The sequence below is a fragment of the Marmota flaviventris genome, chromosome 6 (assembly GCF_047511675.1).
Source record: "Marmota flaviventris isolate mMarFla1 chromosome 6, mMarFla1.hap1, whole genome shotgun sequence".
Classification (NCBI taxonomy): Eukaryota; Metazoa; Chordata; class Mammalia; order Rodentia; family Sciuridae; genus Marmota; species Marmota flaviventris.
Genome location: NC_092503.1, coordinates 110,849,537 through 110,866,611, shown reverse-complemented (window position 1 = coordinate 110,866,611; position 17,075 = coordinate 110,849,537). Strand labels below are relative to the sequence as shown.

The 17,075-nt window shown below is 46.0% G+C and overlaps 1 protein-coding gene across 1 annotated transcript in view; it reads left to right on the top strand.

Moving 5' to 3' along the window:
- Positions 1 to 15,210, top strand: part of Ptk7 (protein tyrosine kinase 7 (inactive)) — a 67,645-nt gene extending 52,435 nt beyond the window's left edge. The window contains exons 11-20 of the mRNA XM_027950452.3: positions 341 to 490; positions 597 to 747; positions 843 to 970; positions 2,407 to 2,610; positions 3,361 to 3,516; positions 4,298 to 4,530; positions 5,716 to 5,796; positions 12,659 to 12,810; positions 13,793 to 13,971; positions 14,365 to 15,210. Coding sequence (XP_027806253.2) covers positions 341 to 490; positions 597 to 747; positions 843 to 970; positions 2,407 to 2,610; positions 3,361 to 3,516; positions 4,298 to 4,530; positions 5,716 to 5,796; positions 12,659 to 12,810; positions 13,793 to 13,971; positions 14,365 to 14,525 — 1,595 coding nt within the window. The 3' untranslated portion in view covers positions 14,526 to 15,210. The remainder of the gene's footprint in view (positions 1 to 340; positions 491 to 596; positions 748 to 842; positions 971 to 2,406; positions 2,611 to 3,360; positions 3,517 to 4,297; positions 4,531 to 5,715; positions 5,797 to 12,658; positions 12,811 to 13,792; positions 13,972 to 14,364) is intronic.
- The last annotated feature ends 1,865 nt before the right edge of the window (positions 15,211 to 17,075 follow it).

Sequence of the window (17,075 nt, the reverse complement as noted above, 5' to 3'; positions counted from 1 at the left end):
TGTTTTTGGTGTCAGGGATTAAACTCAGGGGCACTTAAAACTACTGAGCCACATCCTTAGCCTTTTTTTATATTCTATTTAGAGACAGGGTCTCACTACATTGCTTAGGGCCTTGCTAAGTTACTGAGGTTAGCTTTGAACTCTCAATCCTCCTGCCTCAGCCTCTCAAGCTGCTGGGATTAAAGGCATGTGCCACTGCGCCTTGCCACAAGTTTGGACTTTGTCTATGGTAATAAGGAGTGATGGCTTATTTTTGAGTAGAGGTGGGTGACTGAGGGCATTGCCAGCCACCCATTGTAATTCTGGTCCATCCCATAATGTCCCTTCCTTTTCCCTGCAGATGGGAGCAGTCTTCCGGAGTGGGTGACCGACAATGCTGGTACCCTGCACTTTGCCCGGGTGACCAGAGATGACGCTGGAAACTACACTTGCATTGCCTCCAATGGGCCACAGGGCCAGATCCGTGCACATGTTCAGCTCACTGTAGCAGGTGTGACCAGTCAGGGCTGGCAGGCCTTCTGGGGGGTCACAGCCTATCCCCTTATTGGCCCGATTTGCTCACCACTCCTATCCCTTGCTGGTCTCTTCCCATCCAGTTTTCATCACCTTCAAGGTAGAGCCAGAGCGCACAACCGTGTACCAGGGCCACACGGCCCTGCTGCGGTGTGAGGCCCAGGGGGACCCCAAGCCACTCATTCAGTGGAAGGGCAAAGACCGCATCCTAGATCCTACCAAGCTAGGACCCAGGTAGAACATCCTCCCTTCCACACCCACTTTACCTCTTCTGCAGTTCTGGCTCAGAAGCTGGCCAGGTGGGCAGTGCTGTTGTTCTCTCTGGGCAGGATGCACATCTTCCAGAACGGCTCCCTTGTGATCCATGATGTGGCCCCCGAGGACTCAGGCCGCTACACCTGCATTGCAGGCAACAGCTGCAACATCAAACACACGGAGGCCCCCCTCTACGTTGTGGGTATGGCCCAGGGGGGTGTCTTGCACAGAAGTGGTGCAGCCAGGCTTCTTTCTCATCATACATAGAAGGCATCCTTTTTGTGATGGGGGAGGAGACTCAGCAGTTTCCCCTCCACTGTGCCATGGCACATTCTTAGATTCCTTGCTTAGGATTACTGTCATTTATTTAACGTTCTGCAGCCGGGATGTGTATGTTGGGTGGGGAGGGGAGTGTCCTCTTCCTAAAATGTTTCTCCTTGGGTCTTTGCAGCAGCCATACAGCTACCTGAGTGGGTGGGGAGGGGATCATGTCAGGATGTAGTAGGACAAGGTGGCTTTGGCCTGCAGGACCAAAGGATGATGAGTCAGGTAAAAAGGCCCTGGATCAGACTTCTGCTAACCAGCTCTATGCCCTTGGAGGCGGTAGCTCCCATTTGGGGACTTGTTTCTGCATCTGTAAGATAGGGGTTCCTTTTTTATTTTTTTAGTTGTAGGTAGATACAATATCTTTCTTTTATTTATTTATTTTCATGTGTGCTAAAGCTTGAACCCAATGCCTCACACATCCTGGTCAAGTGCTCTACCACTGAGCTATAGCCCCAGCCCATAGAAGGGTTTAAATGAAAGGTTCACAAACTCTTGATTTAGCAGAATAATTGTTTTTCTAAATAGCATATTATGTGGAAGCTTAAATGAATGAAAATGAAGTAGCCAGACCCTTGGTTGAAGCTGTTGGGGTACACGTGAGAACTGAGGGATCCTTTTTTTTTTTTTTAAAGAGAGAGAGAGAATTTTTAAATATTTATTTTTCAGTTTTCGGCGGACCCAACATCTTTATTTTATTTTTATGTGGTCCTGAGGATCGAACCCAGCGCCCCGCGCATGCCAAGCGAGCGTGTTACTGCTTGAGCCACATCCCCAGCCCCTGAGGGATCTTTTATGGACTCCTCTTGCCTTCAGTTCAGCTGATGACCCCTTGGAGCTTTCTCCATATGCCATTGAAAGCCCCTAGACTAGCAGACCCCTTGTACACATAGGCTTATTGAGATCCCTGCTCTCTGCTAGGCCATGACTAGGATTCTAAATTGGAAGCTTCTAAATGTTCTTCAGGACTTGCTTACAATATCGAGTCACTTAGGAAACTTGTTAATAGTGTGGGTTTGTGGTGGCTCCCTGAGAGGAATTTTTCATATATATCCCTGTCTTGAGTTCTGATGCACAGCCAGTTGGGGAATCACTGGGCTCATCTCCTTCAGAGCTTCAGTGACCTTCATGGGTACAAGGACCTGCTGGCCCTCATTAAAGCCAGTAAAGGTAGTGAACTTCCCCTGTCTCTCTGACTTTATTAGGCCAAGAAATATCTAGAAGTTGTCATATGTGAGGTGGGATGGTTTAGTAGAGAAACAGGGCTTGGTTTGCTGCAGTAGCCCCTGTCCAAACTCATCTATGTGTCTCTAGATAAGCCCGTGCTGGAAGATTCCGAGGGCCCAGGCAGCCCTCCTCCTTACAAGATGATCCAGACCATTGGGCTGTCAGTGGGCGCTGCTGTGGCCTATATCATCGCGGTGCTGGGCCTCATGTTCTATTGCAAGAAGCGCTGCAAAGCCAAGCGCCTGCAGAAGCAGCCTGAGGGTGAGGAGCCGGAGATGGAGTGCCTGAATGGTGAGGACCCCTGGAGGTGGACCCCTCCCTCGCCACAGAGGAGTAAGCCCTGGCACTGAAGGTCTGTGTTGGAACTGGGACTGTCCCACCCCAGCTGGAAGCCTGGTGTTGGCCTGTTCCCAGGGCCTTAGCTTCTGAACAGCCTCACTCAATTCTTCCTCATTGGAACCTCTTGACCACTGCCTGTTTCCCAGGCATCTCCCAGCACGAAATGACACATACGATCCAGTATATGCATACATGTTTCTGTAGCACATCTCTCCCCCCATGTCTGACAGTCCCCCAAGGGCAATCTCTTTATGTCTATCTTCCTAACCTCTTCCCCTGACAGGGCACTCCCTAGGGTCATTTGTGGGTCTCCTATCAGCTTAGGCGTTCAGAGCAGGGCTTGGGTTTCCCCCATTGTGATTTCCCCCTTGTGGCTGTTAGGACCATGCCCATAGGAGGCCCCATGAACAGAAAAGCCCTGATTGAAATTTGGTGTTCAGGGACTGGTGGTTCAGACTTCTGCAGTGTGTTATTTCAGAGGTCGTAATCAGCTACATCAGTAAGTGGTCATATACTAAGAGAAACCCATCCCTGCTTCTCCTCTCAGCCTCATCAATTTGTCAGTGGCATTGACCCTATCACATGGAACAAGGTGATTGGCCCCACATGGCAAGCAAGGGAGACAGGGAAAGATCTGAGGTCCCCATGGTAGCTGGAGTGTTAGGTCTCATTCTGACATGCCCCCGTGTCCCATGTTTCCAGGTGGGCCTTTGCAGAATGGGCAAACCTCAGCAGAGATCCAGGAAGAAGTGGCTTTGACTAGTTTGGGCTCTGGCTCTGCAGCCACCAACAAGCGTCACAGCACAAGTGATAAGATGCACTTCCCACGGGCCAGCCTGCAGCCCATTACCACGCTGGGTATGTTGCCTTAGTTACAGATGATCTTGCTTCATTACATGTCACCAGGCCTGTTCTGAGCCTTGGTGATAGCCAGGTGGTGACCCTGATGTCTATGAACCCTAGCATGTAAGAGATGGCAGAGCATAGGTGGAAATACTGTCTAGGGTGTCCCCTGTGTGCTAGGCTACCTCCATACAGATTGTGTCTCGCCTGTGGTCCTGCCTATGGTATTATTCTCTTGATGTTTTTATAAATTGACACCTTGGATGTGGTGGCACATGCCTATAATCCCAGCTACTTGGAGACTGAGGCAGGAGGATCACAGGTTCAAGGCCAACCTAGGCAACTTAGTGAGACCCTGTCTTAAAATAAAAAATAAAAAGGACTGGGAAGTAGCTCAGTGGTAAAGCACCCCTGAGTTCAATTCCCAGTACTGAGAAAACAAAGCAAAGTTAACTTTTTTATATGAAAAAATGTGAGAATTATGGGTTTGTACTAGTTGGCTTTTTTTGTAACTTACTTTAAAACATTTAACTATTAAACACGTTTATCATAAACCACCAAAAATTGTTATGTAAACCACCATTTGGAAAATGCTATCTGTCCAACCATTTTATTTTACTCTTGGAGTCATTGAATCCCAGGGAGAGGGATGAAGAGAACCAGGGCTAGTGCCCACCAGGGTAGGTGGGGTGGAGCAAAGACTCCCCACTGTATGTGAGGCCATAGGTCCTCCCCAAGCTAGTGATTTCCTCTGCTTGGGTAAAGGCAGCTGCCTGACCCAGATCTGTACCCACAGGGAAAAGCGAGTTTGGGGAGGTGTTCCTGGCGAAGGCACAGGGCTTGGAAGAGGGTGTGGCAGAGACCCTAGTGCTTGTGAAGAGTCTGCAGAGCAAGGACGAGCAGCAGCAACTGGACTTCCGGAGGGAGTTTGAGATGTTCGGGAAACTGAATCATGCCAATGTGGTGCGGCTCTTGGGGCTGTGCCGGGAGGCTGAGCCCCACTACATGGTGCTGGAATATGTGGACCTGGTATGCTAGCAGAGATGGGGGCAGGGACACCTTGGAGGTCTTATCTTATGTGGTCTCAGCTGAGACCTCTGCCCACCTGCTTTTGCCACCTTGAGATGCTCTGCTCCCTACCCTCCCACTTCTCCGACACCTGCCCTTCCTTCACCAGCACCTCATCTTTCCTGTTGGTGTCTGCTTGATCCTAAGTTGTTCTAGGGTATCTTCTGGGTCAACTTCCCTGATTCTGACCTTTTTTTTTTTTTTTTTTTAATTTTGTTTTGTTTTGTTTTTAGTTGTACATGGGCATAATACCTTTGTTTTATTTATTTATTTTTATATGGTGCTGAGAATTGAACCCATTGCCTCACGTGTGTTAGGCAAGCACTGTACCACTGAGCTGCAACCCCAGCCCCTGATTCTTATCTTTGATTTGTTATAGTTTTCCCCCCAGGACTTGTCACCCCTTGAGAATAAACTTGTTAGACCAGGCTGACTAGCTGGCTGGCCTTTCTTCCTTCTTCCCTTCCTTCCCTCACCCCTTCCCTCCTTTTCTTTCTCCTTCCTTTCCTTCTTTCCCACTGCCTCCCCAGTTCCTCTTCTGGCATGTGTTAGCCTTGCATCAGCCTTCTCCTTTCCACCCAGCCCCTTCCCAGAGCTGCCCTTTCCTCTTCATTCCCCAGTTGCTCTAGTCCCTGATCCCCTTGTTAAGTCTCCCAGCTCTGGAGTGGGCGGGGGAGGGAGTATTCTCAGTGTGTCCGTTAACAAGTACTTACAGGTGCTTTGTGTATATTTCAGCTGCTGGTATTCTCCATGTTCATTTTTGTCTTTTAGATTATAAACCCCTGAAGGACAGGGGTTTCTTCTCAGGGATCTGTGAGGACAGGGTAGGGGCCTGTTTTTTCATCCTGGCTTCCTAAGGGCAGAAGCTTTGTCAGGGTAGGAAGGACAGCTCTCCTCCTTTTCTGACAAAGCTCCTAGAAGGCATTTCGTATGTGACTTTTAATTTCCACATTTCTGGTGAGCTTTCCCCACAGGAGAGGGGACAGGTTGGGAGGGCCTTCGGGGTCAGGACTTCTCACCACCTCCCTAGGCAGAATCTGTGTAGGCACCTGCTTAGTTTACTGCTTTAGTAAGTAAACTAAGGCAGGGCTAACACTCGTGCCATAGCTGGACTCTGCCCTCACAGATGCTTGGCTCTTCCTTTAGGGAGATCTCAAACAATTCCTGAGGATTTCCAAGAGCAAGGATGAGAAGTTGAAGTCACAGCCCCTCAGCACCAAGCAGAAGGTGAGGAGGTGGGGAGAAAGGTCCCAAGAGTGGGCCGAGAACAAGGGCAGTAATAGTAACAGAGCTGCTGTTTTATTCAGTGCTCCCTAAGGGTCAGGCTCTATAGTAAGAACTTCATATGGGTTATCTTACTCATCACTGTTGTCCCCTGAAATATATGTTATTATCCCCATTTTGTGGAGGAAGAATCTGAAACTTAGAAAGGTTAAGGGACTTGCCCCACTTATGGAGCCTGAAAATAGCCTTGTATTCTCATAGTGATGTCACATAGAAAGCAGCTCTGGCCCTTGCCTTTGGGGCAGGAGCTTTCCTTGGAACCAGACACCTATTTGCCTGTGGTGAGCTGAGTAGGGAGGCTGCATGTAGTCCAAGTCCCAGGGCCTGTTGGCTGGGTGTGGCCCTGAGTGGGTTTCACCAGGCTCCAGGGGTAGCTGGCCCTTCTCTGAATGGACAGCCTGCCCTCAGGCTCTTAGGTTTTAGTGGGGGAGATTAGGTAAATGAGTCTGACATTACAGACCTGGGGACTTGAGGTACCACTCGGAAGTGAGTGGGAGGCATCGATGAGAGATGTTGATGACAATCGAGTCCTTCAGGTGGACAGACAACTGTGATTAACAAAGAAGGCTTCCTGGTAGAAAAAGCCATTGAGTCCAGTTCTCAAGGACAGGAAGTAGTTGAATGGCAGGAAGGGGATGATGGCTTCAAGAGGGAGGAGATCAAGGTAAGTTTGTGTGTCTGGGTCAGGGAGGTAGGCTGACAGGAAGTCAGCTATCTCTGTCAAGTGACCTGAGGGACACTTTTGAGAGTTATCCTCACCTTAGCTAAATATACACCCCCAGCTTTTTTTTTTTTCTATAGCATTTTGAATTTGATGAGGGAGTTTCAAAAAGTTGAGTTCCATACTTTCTGAGGACACTATTCTGCATCACATAGGAGAAATGCTTTTCAAAAATGAAGATTTCAGTGGGGCATGGTGGCACATGCCTATAATCCCAGCAATTTGGGAAGTTAAGGCAGGAAGATGGCAAATTTGAGTCCAGTTTCAGCAACTTAGCAAGACCCTGTCTCAAAAAAATAAAAAGGAATGGAGCTGAAGCTTAGTGGTAGAGGGCTCCAGGGTTCAATCTCTGGTACCAATAAGAAAAAGAGAAAGAAAAGAAAAGCAGATTTCACTGAGCATGGTGCAACACACCTGAATCCCAGCTACTTGGAAGGCTGAGGCAGGAGGATCGATCACTTGAATGCAGTGATCCTTCTGGGCACAAGTAGGTTGAGACCAGCCTGGCAAAATAGTGAGACATTGTCTTAAAATTTTTCTAGACCATACTTCAGAATGAGGAAATCAGAGTGCTTGTGAGTGGGGCCTGAGGACCTAAATCTTTTTTTTTTTTTTTTTTTAATATTTTTTTAGTTGTAGATGGACACAATATTTTTATTTTTATGTGGTACTGAGGATCAAACCCAGTACCTCACACGCGCAAGTCTTGCGCTCTGCCACTGAGCCACAACCCCAACCCCTGAGGACCTAAATCTTTAAAATAATCTCTTCAGCTCATTATTTATTTATTTATTTATTTAGGTGCGGGAGATTGAACCCAGGTCTTGTGCGTGCTAAGCACATGCTCTACCACTGAGCTACAACCCCATCCTCTGTAGCAGATTCTTAAGCTCATAAAGTTCTAGGAGCCTGAATGCTGAAGGCCCTAGTATCAAAAAAGAAAAAAAATTTTTGAGGAACCCTGTTGGAAACCAGTGACTTTGAAATGGTTTTTGATTGGGATTTCTTATAAGAAATGCATTTTGCTCATGACCCAGCATGTATACCCTTCCACACATGCACACAAGCATGCATATATATATATAACTAAAATTGAACTTTCACAACACTACATTTGATGTATTTGATATGTACTATTTTATTCTTTTTTTTTTTTTTTTTTTTTTGGTGGTGGTATTGGGGATTGAACCCAGAGGCACTTTACCAGTAAGCTACATCCCTAGCCCTTTTTATTTATTTATTTTTATTTTGAGATAGGGTCTCACTAAGCTGGTTAGGGCCTTGGTAAATTGTTGAGGCTGACCTCAAACTTGCAATCTTCCCACCTCAGCCTCCCCTGCTGGGATTACAGGTGTGTGTCACTGGGCCCAGATTTTTTTTCTTGCTTTTTAAACCTACTAAATTGGTTTCAAGACCCATATGGGTCTTTTTTTTTTTTTTTTTTTTTAATATGTTTAGTTGTAGGTGGACACAATACTGTATTTATTTTTATGTGGTGCTGAGGATCAAACCCAGTGCCTTACACATGCCAGGCAAGTGCTCCACCACTGAGTATAACCCCAGCCCCCCATGTGGGTCTGGATGAGCTGTTCAAAAACAATGCTTTGGGGGATTCCATAAAAATGAAAATTCTTAGGAATGATATACCAAAACTTTTTAGGTATTTCCTTCTTCTAATAATGTAGTGAGCTGCGTTCTCACTTCATATTGCTAAGGCCTACAGGAGTGAATGGAAGGAGGAAAAGTCAAGGTTTTAGAGGAAGGTGGGGCAGTGGGCTGGCTATTCTCTGGCCAACTAGAGTTGGAAGGAAGGTGAGTGGGCTGAGAGGAGCCCCAGGGGAATTTTAAGACAGCTGTGGGCAGCCATAGAAATGAAAGACATGGGCCCTGGGAGTTGGCACAATTGTAGGTAATGCTTGTTAGAGTAGTTGATAGGATGATGTCAGAGGACAGTAGCAGCCAGAGAAATGACCTGTGCTTGCATTTTAAATGGATCACCTACTACGCAACAAGGAGGAGCAGGTTCAGCTTAGCATACCTGGAGGTCTGTGCTTTATCCAGTCAGATGCTTGGGCAGAAACAGAAAGCCCATTGTGGGAAGAGCTTAGTAGTCATAGTGGGTTAGCTGGGAGTTGGGCAAACCCTCCAGGTGATAAAGTTGGAAAGGAAAGGGTGGGTCTGGTGTTTACCAAAGAACAGGATATTATAACAGTATTTGACAATTAATCCAATGGCCATCTTATGGCATCTTGCAAGGAAACTCTTACTTGGCTAGGATATAACAGAAGCAAGGAAAGACTTACTTGGCTAGGGAATAACAGAATTCTCTTTTACTATCCTCACTTAGCCAGTATTTCCAGAAACACTGCCTCTCTGGAGAAACAGCATGTTAGTCACCATGCCAGGTCCACTTTTCTGTTTCTCTTGACTTGTAGTAGATTGCTTAGCTTGTGAGCTAGATCTAGTGAGAGCAGGCTGAGGGGAGCTGCAGGTCTAAGGAGGGCACAATACCAAAGTGGTTGTCTGCCACTTACAGATAGGACAATGCCCTGGGGTTTTAATGCCTGAAGCAGAGTTAACCTTGTTTATGATGACCACTGATCATTAAGCACTTTTAGACCACGAGAGGCACTTAGGACATTCTGAGAATGGTCTTCCAGAGATCATTTGGGGAATTGGCTTCTATTTTGCCCTGGAGACCTAGTGCAGCACCTGCACCCAGGGCTGCTCAGTAATCCCGGCAGATTGTCCACCTGGCCCCTCTTTAACCCTGTGTTGGTTGGAAGCTATCCAGAGATTTTGTGTCTTTACTTTGATAACGAAATATATCAAAAAAAAAAAAAATTTTCCCCAGTTCTGATGGTATCATTTGTTTGCCACATCTGTGTTGATAGAGTGCCAGGCAACACATTGGTTGTGTAGCAAGGTCCACTCTGGTAGTGGTTTAGATCAGTGCTGTCTAATAGAGCCCCCTACAATGATGGAATTTTCCGTATCTTTCCTGGCCAATATGGTCAGCACTAGCCCCATGTGGCTATTGAGGACCTGGAATGTGGTTAGAGTGACTGAGGAGTTCAATTTTAAATCTTAGGAAGTTTCAATTAACTTAAATTTAGATAGCCACATGGTGATGTGCTATTTTCTATTCCGTTGTTTTCATTTATTTTTCATGTTGGTTAAGATTCGGTAAATTGGTTTCATAGTATATTAACAGGCTGTGACCCTAGTTAGCAAACCACCAGTGGAGACCCACAGGGATGTCACTGGCCAGTGCACAAGAAGGCTAAGAGCCACTTTGGAATGACCCCTCTGCCAGCACTTGGGCTGTGCTTCTCTACAAGCCTGCCTATAACCCTGGGGGCCAGTCTGGTGAAGGGAAGCCAAAGGGCCAGTTCTGTAAAGGTGGGCAGCCAGCCCCTCACCAGTGATGTGACCCAGGAGACGTAGCTGTGGTGTTGACACTGGGCTGTATGTAAAACCTGGCTGTGGATCCTGGGCAAAGCTGAGGATGAGCCCTGCCTCAGAGTGCACGTGAGAAAAGGCAGCTGGCCCAGTATGTACTCAGCAGTGTCCTTCCCCGGCCTCTTTTATTTATTTGCTTGTTTATTTATTCCAATGATGCGGATGGAGCCCAACACCTTGAGCATGCTAAGCACATGCTCCATCACTAAGCTACACACCCCCAGCCCTTCCTTTCCACTGAAAGGCTGACCTCTCGCCTGCGTGAAGTAACTTGGTAGCAGCCCCCTATTCCCTCCCGTCCCTTTTCTTTCTTTCTTTTTTTCTTTTCTTTTCTTTTCTTTTTTCTTTCTTCTCTCTCTCTCTCTCTCTCTCTCTCTCTCTCTCTCTCTCTCTCTCTCTCTTCCTTCCTCCCTCCCTCCCTCCCTCCTTCCCTCCCCCCCTCCCTCCTTCCCTCCCCCCCTCCCTCCTTCCCTCCCCAGAAGTGTAGAATCAGATTAACCATAAATAATCCTTGGTTAATTCATAACATAATCTCATTATTGGTCCACAGAGGAGTCTAATTTGCTAATAGGAAATCTACAAACTAGCTTTTTTTAAATATTATTTTTTTAGCTGTAGATGGACACAATATCTTTATTTATTTATTTATTTATTTTAGTTGTAGATGGACACAATATCTTTATTTTATTTATATTTATATAGTGCTAAGGATAGAACCCAGTGCCTCATGCATGCAAGGCAAGTGCTCTACCACTAAACTACAAACTACAAACCCAGCCCCATATATTTGTTTATTTTTTTATTCGTACATGAGGTTTTTTTTTGGGGGGGGGGGGGTGGGTTACAGAGGAGATGTCTCCTGTTATCTAAAATCAACCCTTCAACCCCCAGCCTCTGTGGCCTGCTTTTATTTATTTAGTCAGTTATTGTTGGTTTTTAAAAATGTGCTTATTGGCTATTTGTATGTTAGGGGTAGGTAAATTTTAGTTTTGGTATTTCGTATTTTGAAGAGTGTAACAACAAGCTGGTCACAGTGGCACATGCCTATAATGCCAGCTAACTGGGAGGCTAAGAAGGAGGATTGCAAGTTCAAGGCCAGTCTGGGCAATTTAGAACCTGTCTCAAAGTAACAGGGGCCGGGTTGTGGCTCAGTGGTAGAGCGCTTGCCTTGCCATGCTTGAGGCACTGTATTCAATGCCCAGCACCACATAAAAAAGCTAAATAAACAAATCAGGGTATTAAAAAAAAGGAATTGTTTAAAAAAATAAAGGGATGGGGATGTAGCTCAGTGATGGAGTACTTCCCTAGTGCTCTATGAGGTCCTGGGTTCAGTCCCTAGCATTGCAAAAAAAAAAAAAAGGTAATAAGAAAAGTTTAAGAATCTCCTACAAACCTATATCCAGACTCAATTTTTTATATTTTGCCCCATTTCCTTTATTATTCTGTGTGTGTGTGTGTGTATATATATGTGTGTGTGTATATATACACACACAGAGAGAGACATATGAGCGTATTATCATTTTTATGCATTTATTTCTGAACCATTTGAGATAAGTTGAAGGCAGGCTTTTGAACTTTTGCAATCGGTTGTGTGTAAATTGATGTGTCACGGGTCTTGGTTTGTATTTCCTTGATCACTGGTGACTTTGGTTACTAACCGTGTTCTTCATCCCTTCATGATTGCATTATGTAGTGAGTGACTTCTCCTTTAGGGATCCTTAGAGTGAATCTGTAGGCCTGAAGGGCACATAGCTGGCCAGTAACTTATTCAATAATTTCCACAGTTCACAGGGATCCCTTCTTTTTTCTTTTGGTAGTACTGAGGATCGAACCCAGGGGCACTCAACCACTGAGCTACATACATCTCTAGTCTTTTATTTTTTGAGACAGGGCCTCACTAAATTGCAGAGGCTGGCCTTGAACTTGCAATCCTCCTGCTTCAGCCTCCCAAGTTGCTGGGATTACAGGCATGCACCACCATACTTGGCTAGTAGTGGGGGAGAATGTAGCATTGAGAGGGAATCCTTGGGAGTTTCTGGGGTGCTAGCATTGTTGATTTGCTTCCCTGCCCCAATCTAAAAAATTTAAGCTAAAAGTTAACCTATCTCTTTATTCCCTAGACTCCAGTTTACTTCCTTGGAGGCACCCAGTCTCGTGTGTCTGTATTCTCTCTCTCTCTCTCTCTCTCTCTCTCTCTCTCTCTCTCTCTCTCTCACACACACACACACACACACACACAGAGTTTTTTACTTAAACTAATGCAAAATACCTACTTTTAAAGTAAAAGAAAAAGAAGAAGTAACCCCTAAAGATATAAGCTGGTATTACTGTCCAGTTATTTCTTACTCAACAAATGGTTACTCTATGTTCCAGCCCCATGTACTACTCATTCGGTCTTATACTTGCTGTGTATCAGAATGATGTCAAGCACTTTATTTCATTTAATTCAGCCTTCTAGCAACTTAGTGAAGCAGGTACTGTATTATCCTCATTTTATAGAAAAGGAAGCTGAGGTTATTTTGTTGTTGGGCTTCCTAAGTAGCACAACAAGGGTTGTGTCAAGGGAGGTCACCTTAAGCCCTGGATCTGGACTGTTCTGACAGACCCTTATTTTCTCTCCAGGTGGCCCTGTGCACCCAGGTGGCCCTGGGCATGGAGCACCTGTCCAACAACCGCTTTGTACACAAGGACTTGGCTGCTCGCAACTGCCTGGTCAGTGCCCAAAGACAGGTGAAGGTGTCGGCCCTAGGTCTCAGCAAGGACGTGTACAACAGGTAGAAGGGCCTAGAAGAATGGGGGCTCTGTACTCCTTCCCAGAGGGTGATGGGCAGAGGGCAGATAAAGTTTGGGGGTATGTGGGAAAGAACTTCATGACTACTTAGTCCAAAGTAGGAAGGCCCGGAAGGGAGCAGAGCCTTCCCATCCTCTGTCCAAAGGTACATCAGGCTTCCCAGCAGTGAGTCCCTGATGTTTGTAAGTTTTCTGTAGTGACAAAAAATGATACACCTTTTTGTTGTTATAACTAGGCAAACTGTTTAATAGTTTTTATGTAGTGTAACTATTCATATGGCATCCTCTGTAACTTCCTAAATTCAATAGTTATTATTTTGAAGACTAAGACTCGAAACTCAGCCTTATGGGCAGAGTTTCCTTATGTACTGGTTGGCTCTGGAATGCCTACACATGGCGCCCTCCGGGAACCTCCCCTGAGTCACCTAGTTCCAAGTCACCCCAGTTCATCTGACTGTTGCTTTGGTCACAGTTGGTTTATCACTAATAAAACTCTTTCCATTCAATGAGTTCATTTTTTTTAAGACATTCTCTTTTTAAAATTTTTTTTAGTTGTTGATGGACCTTTATTTTATTTATTTTTATGTGGTGCTGAGGATCGAACCCAGTGCTTCACACATGCTAGGCAAGCGCTCTACCACTGAGCTACAATTCTATCCCTAATGAGTTCTTTTTCACAATTTTTTTAACCATTACAGAGTGTGTATAGATTATTAGTTTTCTTTTTAATTAACATTTACGCAAAATATTATTTTAATGGAATATTTAAACCCTAAAACCCCATGTGGATGTCTCCAGAATTTACCCAGTGTACCCTGGTGCTCAGGACATATATTATCAATTTCTCTAAGTGTCTTGTTGGAGAAATACCTCAGCCCAAGGAGGAGTCCCAGACATGGCAGGAGGCTGGGACTCAAGGTCCTGGCCCCATCCAACTGTGCTTCTTGTGTTGCTTCTATCCTGCAGTGAGTACTACCACTTCCGCCAGGCTTGGGTGCCCCTACGCTGGATGTCCCCTGAGGCCATCCTGGAAGGCGACTTCTCCACCAAGTCTGATGTCTGGGCCTTTGGAGTGCTGATGTGGGAAGTGTTCACCCATGGAGAGATGCCCCATGGTGGGCAGGCAGATGACGAAGTTCTGGCAGGTAGGTAGCTGTATTCCCAAGGATGATTCCAGATGCCCCCTCAACACACACACACACACCAGAGTTTTCTTAGGGCCCTCCTAGGACTGGTATTTAGCAAGTACACAGATAGGACTACTCCAGTTGTTAAATAAAGTACTAAAATACTTTTGTACTGGTTGGCAAATAGCTCTTGTCCCCAACTCCTGCTCCAACTGCAATGTTGTGTGTCCATCAAATAACTTAAGCTCCCACAGGACTTGCAGGATATTTGCTTGAGTCAAGATCCATACATCACTGGACAGCACTCCAGGAGTCATACTTATGTGACTGCTTATGAGAACGATAGGCCTCACAAGGTATTGGAAAGGTTGTTAAATGTTTTGCCTAACACTCCACCCATCTTCCCTGCAGATTTGCAGGCTGGGAAGTCTAAGCTTCCTCAGCCTGAGGGCTGCCCTTCTAAGCTCTACCGGCTGATGCAGCGTTGCTGGGCCCTCAGCCCCAAGGACCGGCCCTCCTTCAGCGAGATTGCCAATTCCCTGGGAGACAGCCCTGCAGACAGCAAGCCGTGAGGAGGGAACCCAATGGGCTGTGCCTCAGGATGGCATGGGCAGGGGAGAGGACACCTCTTGAGGGGAGCCTACAGCATGATGGGCAAGATCCCTGTCCTCCTGGGCCCCAGGGTTCCTGCCCACACACAGCAGACAGACTTCCCTCTTTTTTCCTGACTCTCAGCTCTTAGGGAGGCTGATTCAGACCCAGTCTGGGTGACTAGGCCTTGGGCTGGGCAGCTTTCTCTGCCACCCCTTCCCTCATGAGGGACAATGTGGGTGCCTCAGGTAACCCCTATTTCTGGCCTGCATCTTCTCCTTTTGACCAAGTCCAGCTCTGCCACTCATCTGCCAACTTTGCCTGGGGAGGGCTAGGCTGGGGGTGAGCTGGGTTTGGGGGGAGTTCCATAATATACTCAAGTTCCGGGCTGGCTAGCTAGCTCTGGGCACACAGGGCCAAGGGGCCTTTTAACCCACGGTTCCCACCTAGGGATCCCACCAGGACTGTGGAGGACATAGCAAGTGGTCCTCCCCGCTGTGAGCTTGTGCACACTACCCAGACCCATGTCTTACCCCCATGGTTCTCTCCTTTCCTCATCCTAAGTGCCTGGCAGATGAAGGAGTTTTCAGGAGCTTTTGACACTTATAACCCGCCCTTTTTGTATGCACCATGGGCGGCTTTTGTATGTAATTGCAGCGTGGGGTGGGTGGGCATGGGAGGTGAGGGTGGGCCCTGGAGGAGATGGTGGGGTGGGCCACTCCTGCCTCACATTTTTATCGTCGTTGTTGTTGATGTTTGTTTTGTGGTTTTTGTTTTTTTTTTTTTTGTTTTTGTTTTTTTACACTCGCTGCTCTCAATAAAGAAGCCTTTTTTACAACCTGTTTCTGAGACTCAATCCCTGCTTTTGCTCATGCTGTGCTTTCTTCTTGCTGACTAGAAGGAGCCGTGTTCCTTCATGGAGTCTGATAAAACTTGGATGGGACTAACTAGTAGACACTGGTCCTTGCCTCCAGTTCACAGATGGTTGAAATGTAGGCTCAGAGGCACAAGATCTTGTCTGTCCATCCAACCCCTTGGGAACTGCCAGATACTAATCCTAGTCCTAGCACCCCTGTCACCACCCTCAGGTGGGTAGGGTAGAAGTGTAAGGGAGGACAAATTGGAATAGGATTGAAGGGATCAATGTCAGACTTGGACTCTGAGTCCCGTTAAAACTCTAGGAAGAGCTGGGGTTCTGGCTTAGTGGTAGAGGACATCTATCATATGTTAGACCGTGGGTTCTATTTCCAGAACCCTCCCCTCAACACACATACACACAAAATACTCTGGGAAGGTGATAACCCAGGTAGAACTAAGAAGAAAGGTAGCTGGGTACATTGGCACCCACCTATCATTTCAGCAACTTGGGAGGCTGAAGTAGGAGGATCACAAGTTTGAGGCCAGCTTTGGCAACTTAGGGAGAACCTCAGTGGCTTAGCAAGATCCTGTCTCAAATAAAAAGGCTAGGGATGTTGCTTGGTGATAAAGCACCCCTGAGTTCAATCCTCAGTATCAAAACGAAACAACAACAAAAAAAAAAACTGAGCAGAAAAGTGATATATAGACACCTCCAGGGTCTTATTCCTACAGGGATCTCAGCCCTCCACTGATTTGATTCTGTCCCCTTATATCATTGGTGTCCTTCACCTCATTCCAGTAACTTCTGCCCGATTCCCTGACCTAAAGCAATGAGTCCATATCTCTGAAATTGTTCTAGTTCCTTCTGTTCCTCACCAACTTCTCAGTAATGAAAATATATAACAGCTATTATTTTTGAAGACTTACTCCATATTAGTCACTTTGCTGAGGACTTAATAGGTATTCTCTCATTTAATCTCAGCAACCATAATCATCCCTCTTTATCCAGTTTTGATTTTCAAGGTTTCAGTTACCTGCAATCAACCACAGTCTGAAAATATTAAATGGAAAATTCCAGAAATAATTCATGAGTTTTAAATAAATCTGTATAAGAAAAAAACAATATACATAGGGTTTGATATTATCCTAGCTTTCAGGCATCTGAAAAACATGTTGGCACATACCCACATGGGTAAGGGGGGACTAATGTATAGGGTTATATGGGATGGTGATGCTACATAATCTGCCAAATCTCATTTGCTTACAACAAACATTTTTCTCAATCATGGATCTACAGGTAGGAGAGGTTTGGCTGATGTTGGTTGATCCAAGTTCAGCTGGGCTTATCTTTAGGCTGTTTAGTCTGCCTACATCTAGAGATTGCAATTATGCAGTGGCAGAAATACAAGAGGTCAAGCCAAATCACAGAAGCACATTTAAAACCACAGGTGTGTTAACATTTTATTGGCCAAAGTCATATATGAAACTCTGCATCAGCACCAGTAGGAGTTATTGCAGTTACCACATGACAAAAGAAATGGGTATACAACTATCCCTCATTTATCTCTGGTTCCAGGATATACACCTTCCCTCTGCAGACACTTGGGCTGGGTGTATAGCTATTGGGATGGTGATGCTACACTCTTAAGTAGTAGAGTGCTTGCCTACCATAC